Source organism: Lutra lutra, chromosome 8, assembly GCF_902655055.1.
Source record: "Lutra lutra chromosome 8, mLutLut1.2, whole genome shotgun sequence".
In the NCBI taxonomy this organism is placed as follows: Eukaryota; Metazoa; Chordata; class Mammalia; order Carnivora; family Mustelidae; genus Lutra; species Lutra lutra.
Window position 1 is genome coordinate 1,464,072 of NC_062285.1, and position 12,293 is coordinate 1,476,364.

The 12,293-nt window shown below is 54.0% G+C and overlaps 1 protein-coding gene across 1 annotated transcript in view; it reads right to left on the reverse strand.

The window, feature by feature from the left end:
* The window catches only part of ADARB2 (adenosine deaminase RNA specific B2 (inactive)), a 371,222-nt gene extending 370,689 nt beyond the window's left edge, over positions 1 to 533 (reverse strand). Inside the window, exon 1 of the mRNA XM_047742639.1 lies at positions 109 to 533. Within this exon, the coding sequence (XP_047598595.1) occupies positions 109 to 208 (100 nt within the window). The 5' untranslated portion in view covers positions 209 to 533. The remainder of the gene's footprint in view (positions 1 to 108) is intronic.
* Positions 534 to 12,293: the final 11,760 nt, after the last annotated feature.

Consider the following 12,293-nt stretch of genomic DNA (forward strand, 5'->3'; position numbering starts at 1 on the left):
CGCGCTCTGCTTGGCACCGAAGCCCGCGGCGCCCGAAAGTAAAGCCGGAGCAGCCGGCGGCCCCCAGACATGCGGCGCGCGGAGCAGCGCGGAGAGCCGCGTCCTTACCTTTCCTCTTGGACCGCCGCCGCCGCCGCCGCTTGGACTTGCATTTGAGTTGGCCGCTCAGCCCTCCGGACGCTCTGCTGGTGCCCAGGACCGATGCCATGGCCGAGCCCCGGCGGGCCGCGCGGGCGAGGAATCCCGTCTCCAACACGCTCACCTTTGCCGCTCCCGCCGCCGCTGCAGCTAAAGGGCTTCCGCAGACCGGGGAGCGGCTCACTTCGGAGGACCGAGCCCTCGCGCGCTCCCGCCTCCTCCTCCCGCGCCGCCCTCCGTCTGCAGCTGGGCGCGGAGCCCCGGGAGCAGCCCGCGCCCCGCGCCCCGCGCCCCGCTCTGTGCCAGGACGCGCCGCCGCGGGCAGGAAAGGTGCGCGGCGGGCAGGGCGCTCGCTCCCCAGCTCCCCTCGGCTTCCGGGCGGCCTCTCCGGGTCTGCGCTCCCCGCGCGCGGCTCCGACTTTGGCACCTCGGCCAGTTCGGCGGCAGCAGCCACTTTGAAGCCAATCACGCAGGGAGCCTGTCTATTTGCTGCTGCGAAGTCTAATTAGGCCCAATCACAACTGTCTTCTGGCTCTGACATCAGCACCGCCGGCCCCTCGCGGCCGCGGCCAGCAAACTCGGCTCCCGCTCGGACGGATGGAGCTGCCAGGACCGGGCGGCGGGGACAGAGACCCACCGGCGGGCGCGGAGCGCGGAGCGGCCGGGCCGGAGCAGCCTGCGGGGGCCGCTGGTTCCCGCCTGAGACCGCGACCGGAGCTTCCCCGCGCGCTCGGAACGTCCAGGGACGGTGCCTCCCACCCAACTAGTTAATTCATGCCAGTGCGCCCCGCGCCGCTCCAGACAGACGGAGACCGCGCCTCCGCAGAAGGGGTCTGCGATGTGCGCTTCCCTGGAAGCTGTCAGCCTCTTGGGGGGGGGGGGGGTTCGTTCCCACACCGCGCGCTGGTTGGTCTGTCTTCCCCCTCCCTGTCCTTTGACTGTTCCCTTTGCCAGAGAGAGAGGTTTCACGAAGACTGAAGTGTCGGGATCTGAGTCTGGTTTTTAAGGACAGGGATTTTAATGGGTTGCTTTATTTAGGTGACAATGAAATGAAAGGCAGGGAGGGCTTTCATCGGATGGTTTTATTGCCAAATATAACATTCGGATGAAAGAAAGTCATGCTTACCAGGAGGTGGCTTGCAAATTGACATAGTTTCCAACAGTTTTTTTTCCAGGGCTCTCCTATTGTGTCAAGACTATACTTGGGGAACACTAAAAATCTAACCTAAGATATAAGAAGAAAAATAACCAAGGCATCATTATTGCCTTTTGCAAGCAAGTCCCATCAGCTATTAATTATAATACTAATGGTTTGGAAAAAAAAAACCTCACCCGCAAAGTCATTAGCAAGTGCTGTGTCATATGTTGATATGGAAATGGCACACAAGTATTCCTGTGTTATTTACTACTTTATACACAGTGTTTCCAAGCTCTTTATGGGTTGGAAATGTCTAGAGAATTTTCTTTTATAAGAAAAAATAAACCCCCAGGGAACATGGAAAACAATTAGGATGTTGAGATGTGTCATGTGGGGAGTTAATGGATCAGAACTCATTTTTCGTTGGTGAGAGAGGAGAAGACATGTGATTCCAAACATGAGCTCCCCTGTCCTGACTTTGGGCAAGTAAATGGTGCCTCAGTTTCCCCATCTGTGAAATGGGTGTCACGAGGGCATCAGGCACATGACTTCGTTCAGACCTGAGACTCGGTATGAACAGTGACTGGTACACGCTAATTACTTTGTGACTGTTAAGTAAATCAGTCCAGTAAATACTTAGAAGAGAATGAGTGTATGTCGCAGGTGGGCCTCAGAGAGGAGGAGCCTTAACTTTCCGCTCATTCCAGATTGATCAGGTCAGTGGAGCTGAGCCCCTCCTCTGTGCCTCACTCCACACTTGCACGCCCCCAACAGCACAGCTACATAGAGCTGCTGGTGATTTGTCCCCGATGTCGGGCAGGTGCAGGGCTTCCCCACCTACTCTCCGAGACGTAGGAGATGTTGGAGAGCACAGGCCACATGTGGAGACGCGGCTGGGGCCCTCTCGGACCCCCGAGCTCCCTGCAGCTCCCCTGCACGGACACGAAATTGCCCACTGAAAACTGCTCTCTGAGCTCGGACACCTAGGGAGGGTGTTTTAGGCAAGCCCCACAAGCCAGTGCACCGTCCCCTTCAAGCCTGTCCACAGCCAGCGTGGGCCTTGCTCACACTCGCAGCATCACATGAGGCAAAGGTGCTGTCCCTGACCCGCGTACGAGCGGACTCCTGCTGTCTGGGCCCCCGGCTGCAAAAAGACGAGAATACAGTTGCTTCTGCTTATATGTTGCTTCCTACTTCGGTGTGGGGGAGGGGAGGTCAAAACCTGGATTTTAACACTTAGTGTAGATTCCAAGTTGAGCGTGGATTAAGATAAAAGTGTTGGCCAATCTTACCTTTCTTTCTTTCTTCTTCTTCTTCTATAAAATATAAGACCTGTGGCTCTTTTTTTTTTTTTAAAGATTTTACTTATTTATTTGTATTTATTTGACAGAGAGAGACAGAGTGAAAGAGAGAACACAAGCAGGGGGAGTGGGAGAGGGAGAAACAGGCTTCCTGCTCAGCAGGGAGCCCGATGCAGGGCTGGATCGCAGGACCCTGAGACCATGACCTGAGCCCAAGGCAGATGCTTAATGACTGCGCTACCCAGGCGTCCCAATCTTAACCCTTCTTGAGGTTTCTCTGATTCGTTTGTTGGCTTGTTCATTTATTTATTTTGGTGTAGTTTTGCAAACATGCTTTGGCATAGACATGTACTGTCTTCTCTATTTATTTTGCATAAGGAAATTCCTTGCAGGCGAGGCGGCCTGGTGGGAGAGCCCCAGAAAAGTCTACCCATCGTAGGAGGAAGGGCTTCTGAACAGGTTCATGATTGCGAATCCTTTAACTCAAGGGGGCCTCACAGTGAGCCCTGTCCACAGTCTGTTCTTCTGATGAGCCTCTTGGCTTTCTGTCTGTTTCCTAGAATGCTTCATTTGGCACAGTGTGGCAGCCTCCAAGGACAAGCAGAAGTTGGAAGAGGAGCCAGAGCCAATGTCACCCATCAGGAGACGTCACTGATGCGTGTCTCCAGCCAGTCTGAGCCAGTTCCTGCCCTACCCACAGAACAAAGAACTGGGCAGGAGGCTCCTGGGACAGCCGGGGCTGCCCAGAGCCAGGTGTGGGCCTGCACTGACTGGTCGCTGGGGAGCTGCATGAGGGACGGAAGGAAGGGCTGCAGAGAGCCTGGCAGGAGGGAGTTTGCTGGCCCAGAAGTGGCCTCTGTGCCAAGGAAGGCGGGTCCTGTAGCAGCTGCATGGGGTCTCCCTGGATCATCCCCCCCTTGTGCTTGCAGGAACGCTACCAGCACAGAACCTTCGTCTTGCTTCTTCCCCGTCCCCCTCTCTGCAGCCCGCACGAACCACGAGGGATGCCACGTCTGTCCCTCACTGTGGAGGACCCTCTGCTCGGCGCGGAAGAGCTCCCACAATGACCGTGGTGGTCGTTTGCCCAAGGAGCAGGACTACACTGACGGCTTGTACTGCAACTCGTTTGACAAACATGAAGACCCTGTGAGAGCGGGACTGAAGCTCAGTTGCTTTCATGAGAGAGGATGTGGGGGCTCAGAGAACTTAGGAAACTTGCCAAGCGTGGCAGGGGTCAGATCAAAGGTCTACACATGGGCCATCAGCTGGCCAGCCTTGGGGGTTTACCCCTCTGTTCTGCTAGTTTTCACTCTGGAATGGGAGACTGGTGCGTTTTGTGAGCCTCTGCATGCCTGCTGGGAGATACTGACCCTCCATCAAACGGTGGCTCTGAGCTCCACTGTTAACGTGTGTGTGACTTTTATATAAGCAGGGCTCCATGACACGGGAACCAGCTCCTACCTATGCCCACACCCGTACTGCTACTTCTGCAGCTGGATAGCTCTCTGGGCTCTGCGTGTCTACAGGTGTCTGTGAAGATCCAGATGTGGGCATGCACATGTGCGTGAGAGGGGCTGGTCCGCGGCGCTTGCTGGGGCTTACACCTGTGTATGTGTTTAACACTCGAACCTTCCGTGTTTATCTTTCCTTCTCAGAACAAGCCCATGCTGTGGGCAGGAAAGGCCTCCTTGTCCTTACCTTGCCCCTGGGGTTACCAAGGCTCTGACAGTTTGGCATGTCTGGACCAAGGTTGCATTACTAGATGGAAGAACAGCCAAGACGCAGCTGGAATGTTCCAGCGTGTTCTAGAAGGAGCCCATCTCAGAACTCTCAGGCTCACTCAGCCGTGGGGCCTTGTTTCTGCAGAAGAGGAACGGGAGTCCTGCCACGGGGCGTGTGGTGCCAGCAAGCATATCTTCTGGTCCAGAGGTAAGTCCTTTCACTGCCATCCCTGCGTGTTGGCCTCTGGGTTTCTTGGCCAACATACAACGATTCCTCCTCTTCATTCATCACAAAGTCTATATTTCTGATCAGTTCAAAGTATAGTTAACTTGGTTTCTTCTAGGTTCTCCAAAGCAGCTAAGAACACCTGGGAAACGAACATGACTTATTTAGAGTCCGAATTTTGGCTAATATCCCCTCCACTATGAGATGATGCCCGCTAGGTGGGAAGCAGCAGAACAAAGGGTCCCCCGGAGATATTTATGTCCGCTGACTCACGGCGGTCTCATGGACGGCATGAAATTATTCCCTTCACAAACAGGGGCTGGACGAGAGCACTTTTATCCTCTTTCATCTTCGCCCGTTGTTCTTAAATTTAAATAACTCACATCAAAGAACTTGGACATGAGACCTGAAAGTATTGGAAAATAATGTATCAAGACAACAGCTGCTGTGACACGGGCATCGGCATTCACATGCCATCCCAGGGCGCGGAGGGACGGCGGGGAGGCCCGCGGGCGCGGGGCACGGTCCTGAGTGTGAAGACGCTCTAGGTACAAGGCTATTACGAGAACTATTTTCCCTTTGTTCTTTTCCTCCCTCTGAATCATGCCTACGGTTCTCGAGAACACCAGACGCATTCTTATCAGTTTCTTGAATGAACACAGCGTACAGCGGGTTTGTGAATCTCTTCTTTAGCTCTCCGTGTGAGGCTGCTGGTACCATCTCTCCCTCTCTCTTTCTCTCTCTCTCTCACACACACACACCCATAGGCATTCTTCGGTCAGATAATTTCAGCAAGCAAAGTTTTCTTCGTGGGCCCCTATCACAGATTTTAATTCCGACGTATGTCTGCTGAAGCACATCTTCGGGCTAAAACTGACTTGAGTTCCGTATTAATGTTTAAAGGAGCACTACTTGGAAAATACAGGTAAAGAGAAAAAACTGTTCAGAAGTTGTCAGCACGAGACCCGATTTGGGTTCTACTTTATGCCGCACTGTGTCCGGTGTTGGAAGTCGCTCGCCTCTCCCGAGCGGTTCCTATAAACCGAGCAAATACAGCAGCACGGAGCTGCTGGGAGCAGCTGATGAGAACGAGGGGCTGAGCTCCTTGTGAAATGGACCCTGAGATGCTGGCGTCATCGGCGACGTTTGCTATAGCCTTCAGCACGCCGTGCCTTGGTTTTAATCAGCGACTCGCCACGAGAAGATGGCCTCTCCCTGCATGGGCCCCGCAGGCACTGGGACCCAGTCGACCCCGCAGCACAGGTGACCGAGTCCCCGATCCCTCCTGGGGCTGATTGTAACCTTGACCCCCTTTCCTGCACATGCAGTGCTCTGTAGTTGGGCCTGGCGGCAGCCGGACAACATCCACACACGGGGCTGGTGATCTCTTCCACGTCTGCAGGGGTGAGGTGCGGCACATTACTTGGAAGCACTTGCGAGGGACCATGACCTCCTCTCCTCTTCAACACCGTGGATAGATTCAGTTATGCGCACTTTCACTTCAAATGCCCTCCCTTGCTAGTTTCTGAAGTGTGAAACCTTAACGTTTTGTTGGAGCATAAAGAATCACCATTATTTAAAGGCCTTATGCATGCACTCCCCATCCTAGAGCTTCCCTTGGGTCCTAAATCAACACAGCCCCAGCGGCGAGTAGAAATGCCGGGTATGTGCACATGTGTATGCTTCTATGTTTCAAATCTTCTCCTGGAACCCATGATTTTCAAAAGGAGCAACGTGGTGTCCCCAGAGCGCCGTGTGACAGCGAGAAGGAAGGAAGAGGAGACACAGATGGGATTAATGGTTTGGGGCATTAATCAGGGTAATAAAGTGAAGGCGGATGAACACGTGTCGGGAATATGTTTCTGTTGCGGGAACGGTGTGGGCTCATGGGACGGATGTATGTTCATTCCCTTCCCGGATGTTTGAGGTCCCCACACTTCACTTCCTCCTGCGGTTTCCGGGATTCTCCCACGATCCGAGATGCTGGCCGACAGGTTGGGTTATGAAATCCTGCTGGTCAGTGCCTGGGCCTTTCCCCTTCCTCTGCCCACAGCAATCAGGAGCAAGCGTCCAGAGGGGTCAGGGGGGCCAGAGAGGCTAGGGGGGCCAGAGGGGCCAGAGGGGCCAGAGGGACAGCTGCTCATCCCACTGTTCATGTGCTCTGAACGAGGGTCTTTGACCATTTTATACAATTTTATTGTATAACATTTTAAAATTTTGTATAAAAATTTTTAAATTTTAACAGCTTGCATTATAATTCCCAACCTTTGGACAAAGCAAAGAAGCTAGAGTGAGGAAAATACAAAAGGAACATGGATGTGGGTTTGAAACGTGAATGGAGACCACCCACCTCTGCCCTGACCTTTTGGAGAAGACCCTGCACGAGTCCTCCTCCTGCCTCCTCCCTCTGAGCTGACTCGCTCGCCAGTGACATGGGCCGTCCCAGCAGACAAGCTTGTGGGCGACGGGGGCGTCCCTGTGAGTGGAAAGCACTTGATAGGATCCTGTCACTGCAGAGACAGTCCCCAGGAAAGGTAACCAGACGTATTAGCAAGAAACATAATTTGGTTAGAAGAGGTTTGTGCAGGGGCGCCTGGGTGGCTCAGTGGGTTAAAGCCTCTGCCTTCGGCTCAGGTCACAATCCCAGGGTCCTGGGATCGAGCCCCGTATCGGGCTCTCTGCTCGGCGGGGAGTCTGCTTCCTCCTCTCTCTCTGCCTGCCTCCCTGCCTGCTTGTGATCTCTGTCTGTCAAATAAATGGATAAAATCTTTAAAAAAAAAAAAAAAAAAAAAAGAAGAGGTTTGTGCAAGCAGCATGTGACAGACTTGCCGCCTGGCTGTCATCTGTCAGCGTGAGAGGCACCCTTGTGGGTCGGGCGTCTGAGTTTCCCGAGACGCACCATTATCCTCATATTCGCCAGGACCCTAGGCCTGTGCAGAGCCGTGCCTATGCCCCACTCCCCACCAGACAGTCAGGCCCACATGTGCAGACAGCATCGCCCTCCCCCACTGCCACCCCGAGAGTGCGGAAGCCGGTGTAAGGCAGGTGCAGCCCTGGGCACGGAGGATGCTCGCCCCAAACTGGAAGCAAGTGAAGGACAACCTGCCCTGCTCGCGCTCCCTCCGACAGCCTGGCTGTCAGCCCTGCAGTCCCGCGCCTCGGACGTTGTCACCGCACAGACTGCCCTCCCGGGCTCAGCAGTGGATCTGCCCCATGGCTTCTCCCTCACCGTTGTGTGTTTATAGATCGTCCATGACTCCCACATCCCGCCTTGGGCTGTGTCACCCCGGCGCTCCCGTGGGGAGATACCCTGTGGGCCGGACTCCCCGCCGTGCTGGGAGGGGCACCTCTTCTTGAATGCATCATAGCCAAGATCGTAAGGCAGGATTTGTGGAAGTTATGGGAACAGTGGAGAGCTGTGTGCCGACGCGGGAAAACCTGGTCTCACACTGCACCTCACAGGCCCGCAGACAGTGCTGGGGCCTGGGCAGACCGGACCCTGGAAGGTGCTGAGAGCTGTGTCCAGACCATGAGCAGCAGAGGGGTGGCCCTCGGTATCTCGCCCCCGCCGAGGCCTGGCCTTCTGCTTCACTGTGGGAGGGGGAACGCGGCTCTGCCACCTGTTGCCCACTTGGACCCGTGCCTGGCCCGTGTTAAATGACATGTGTGCACTTGTTCAGTGAGGGTGCGAGCCCGTGATGTCATGGCAGCACCCCCACAGCGGTGCTGGAGGCTGGCTTCTCAGGTCAGTGCCAAGGCCCTGGCCTGTGTGTGCCTTTCTCCGGCGGCCGGGGTCTTCTGCTCCCTGCACGCGGCCTATGCTAAGTGTGAACCCGGACAGAGAGGGGCCCAGGGGATGCTGTTGCTTCGCTAACTCCTTAGTTCATGCCTCCCTGGGAGGAGCCTTCTTTTCACCACAAAGTGTCTTGAAAAGGTATTTTGGGGAAGTCATGGGAGAGGCAATTGCAGTCTTTGAAGAGGGAAGGATGCAAAAGGAGGTAATTCAGGAGCGTTCCAAGAGAAATGAATGAGTGAAAGGGGACTCTTACAGCCAAACAGGCATGAACAAAGGCCCCGAGGGGCGCAGACCCGAGGCCCATTCATGCGGAGATGAGCACGATCCTGACCTGGGCAGACTTGCATTCAGATCTCCCTTGCTCATTGGAGTGGTGTTTGTGAGACTCGGGAGGCCCTGATACTGAGCACAGACCTACATGAGATCACCCCACTTCCCCTGGACACTCAGGGATGGCCTCTGGTCCTCACCAGCCAACCACCATCCCGTCCAGGGAAACAGGGGCTGTCGCACACGGTCCTTGTGAATTGCAGTTCGAGTGCAGTCGACGGATGTGACAACAGCTGATGCTGGCGGCTGAGGACACAACGCAGGTGTGACCATGCAAACGCTGGTGGCTAACAATGCCGGAGAAACTGCAGGGCAGGGCCGTATTGAACGAGTGCGGTGCAAATTGAGCTCCCGCGCAGAGGTCAGGCATCCCCGCCGCGCGAGCCCCTGTGCTCCTGTCCCCGGTAATCGGTAGTGGCAGCAGAACGCCGAGGCGCGGGTGGCGGGGGCTCAGCCCTGTTTGTGCCGTGTTTCTGTGCAGCACGGGCTGCTGATCTATCCTGTCAGCGACCACCTCCTGGTGCACAAGACACCACGGAAAAGACCAAGCCTCCTTGTCTGGAGTCAAGAGGCCTGTCATTAAAGCAATATGAATTCCGGGGCTCTCCTGGAGGAGGACCAGAATGCACAATCACTTCGGGCTGTTATTAAGGTGTTTTCAGCCTCTCTGGGAGTCAAGAAACAGTTTGCAAAAAATGAAGGGAAATATGCTAATATTTTTTTTTTAAAGATTTTATCTATTTATTTGACAGAGATCACAAGTAGGCAGAGAGAGGAGGAAGCAGGTCCTTGTGGAGCGGAGAGCCCGATGTGGGGCTCGATCCCAGGACCCTGAGACCATGACCTGAGCCGAAGGCCGAGGCTTAACCCACTGAGCCACCCAGGCGCCCTTGGTGTTTGTTTTAAAATGGGAAGATTTGAGATGCAATTTCAAAAACTTAATCTTATATCTACGACTTGCCTGTACAATGGCATGTCACTAAGCTTGACATCAAACTTGAATAATCTTGATATGTGGGTTTTCATGACTTCTAACATTATGAATATATTTCTATTTTCCCAAAACTATGTGAAATTTTTTTTAAAGATTTTATTTATTTATTTGTTAGAGAGAGAGAGAGAGGGAGGGAGCGAGCATGAGCACAGGCAGACAGAGAGGCAGGCAGAGGCAGAGGGAGAAGCAGGCTCCCCGCTGAGCAAGGAGCCCGATGTGGGGCTCGATCCCAGGACGCTGGGATCATGACCTGAGCCGAAGGCAGCTGCTTAACCAACTGAGCCACCCAGGCACCCCTAAAACTATGTGAATTTTTAAATTTTTTTTTTAATTTTTAGAGAGACAGGGACAGAGGGAGGGAGAGAATCCCAAGCAGACTGCATACGGAGCAAGAGCCCAGTGCGGGGCTTGGTCTCACGACCCCGAGATCATGACCTGAGCTGAAATCAGGAGTGAGACCATCAACTGAGCCACCCAGGTGCCCCTAATCTGTGTTTGCTTGTTTTAAATCAAAGCCGAATATTATTAAGCGCTGCCATCATCGTACTTTTACAAGGAACTCTCAATTTTATGACTGTGATGCCCACTTACTTTTCTAAAAATTACTGTGTTAATAATTCAATATATTGCTTTTTAGAAGCTTTAAATCTTTAAGTATACTAGGAAAACAAATCCATTAACGATAGAGTGACTCTACCAAACACAACTAAAACACTTGAACAGGCCGGCGAGGCCCGGCCCTTGAGCCGATCACCCTCTCCTGATGGATAGCTGCGACCACATGCAGTGATCGGGTGCCCAGTGCCAGCTTCCCCCTTGGGAAGGTGGGTTTTCTGACCTCTGAGAGGAAGGCCAGTGGGGCCCCCAGCCCTTCCCTGGGGCCAGCATGTGCACGTGGGGGAGCCCCCACTCTCAGGCCCCTGCTTTCTCCACTGGGTCACCGTCCAGCCCCCCTTTCTGCCGCTCTCTGTGTTCTGCACATAACAATCCTTGCTGATAGTCGGGCATATTCTCACACATTCCTCTAAACATTGATTTGCCCACATAATTAAGACAAATATTTCAGCGAGGCACACAGTGTAATGTTCATTAATGAGCATTAGTTTTTTTTTTTCAGGGTTTATAGGCTAAAGGAGTGTTTGTTGGAACCAAGAAGAGCCTTGATGGAAACCATTTTCTATGGTAAACAATACACTTAGTTTCTACATTACGATAAGAGGTGTTTTGTGAAGATTTGCGGACCGCCGTCCGTGTTTGTCACAACTATTGTGATGTTATGTGGATTATGTGACACTTGCCTGAGGGGCCTCTGCTCCCCGGACACGTGTCTGCCCAGCCAACGTCCCCCCCAGGGCGTGCAGGGTCACAGTGCTGCTGTGATGGTCTCAAGAGGCAGGTGGCCCCCGGAAGGTATTTGTTGGTTCACCCCGATGTGTAGGTCCAGGAGCAGCATCTGAGGGAACGGAAGTCAGCGACAGGGAAAGACCACACAGGCTCGACGGCCAGCGCTAGAACCATCCTATCTTGGACACAACTTAAAAGGAAGTCAGATTTATAATTTTAAGTAAATTTTGCTCCTCCTTCTCTTCTCCAAATAATCTCCTCTTCCTCATCACATCAGCTCTCGGGTTTTATGAAAATTTAGAACTGAAAGAAACCTTAACCGATCAGCTTAAAGCAAAGAATTTTCAAGCGTTTTCAAGCCTGTGTTCACGTGAAGGGGCACGGGAAGGCCAGTGAGAGAATCTGCAGTCGGCAGGACTAGTACTGGGGGCAGGGCTGGGCTCTGCCGTCGGTGCCGCCTGGCCCTGAGGAGGCCTCCGGGCTCAGCCTTGCTCCGTGTCCTCTAGCAGCGCAGTGTGAAAACGGCTGATCTGCTCCGTCCATTGCGCAGCTGGGGAAACTGAGGCCCTAGTTCAAGTACATGAATGACAGGATGTCTCTCGGCATCCGGTCCCTAAGTAGGTCATCCAAGAAGCCAGAGCTATAGTCTTGTTTCCAAAATGTGTGATTGATTTTTCTGTCAAAATCACCTTGAAACTTATCTTGTGAAGCTTTACTTCAGCGCTCGTAAGCTGGGTGGCTCCGTGCAGAGAGCGCCCGTGCACGTGGTTCCACATGTGTTTCTCCCCTGGGAGCTCAGCTCCTTGTGCCCGTGTGGAAGGGGAACATATTAGCGAGGAGCACAAAGCGTCTACTGACAGGAGAGGGTGCGCTGTTTTCCACGAGACCTGCCTCAGGGGAAGCTAGTTCTCTGTGCCCAGCCTTCTCGGGTTTTATCGGGCCCTGAGCGTCCCGCGGAAGGGCCAGGTCTGAGTCCAGCTCCCAGCCTCCGCCCCATCCCACCTGAAAGGGAATAACCGAGAGGCTCCGTGAGGGCCACAGCCCAGGGCAGGGAGCTTGGAAAGAGCAAGACCTAATCTGAACCCCGGGGCTGCACAGTGTCCCAGCAGCACATCAGCTGGGCTCCTGGGTGACAGCAGGGGACACATCTCAGAACTCGCCTAGGAAGGTCTCTAGGGATATCGGACGATGACAGAGAAGACGGAACAAGGACGACAAAACGCAGTAGAAGCTCCTGCCTCCCAGCAGGTGCGTGTAACCCCGACCCGGGAAGCCCCCGCGGGCAGGGCACCACGTGCGTCTCTC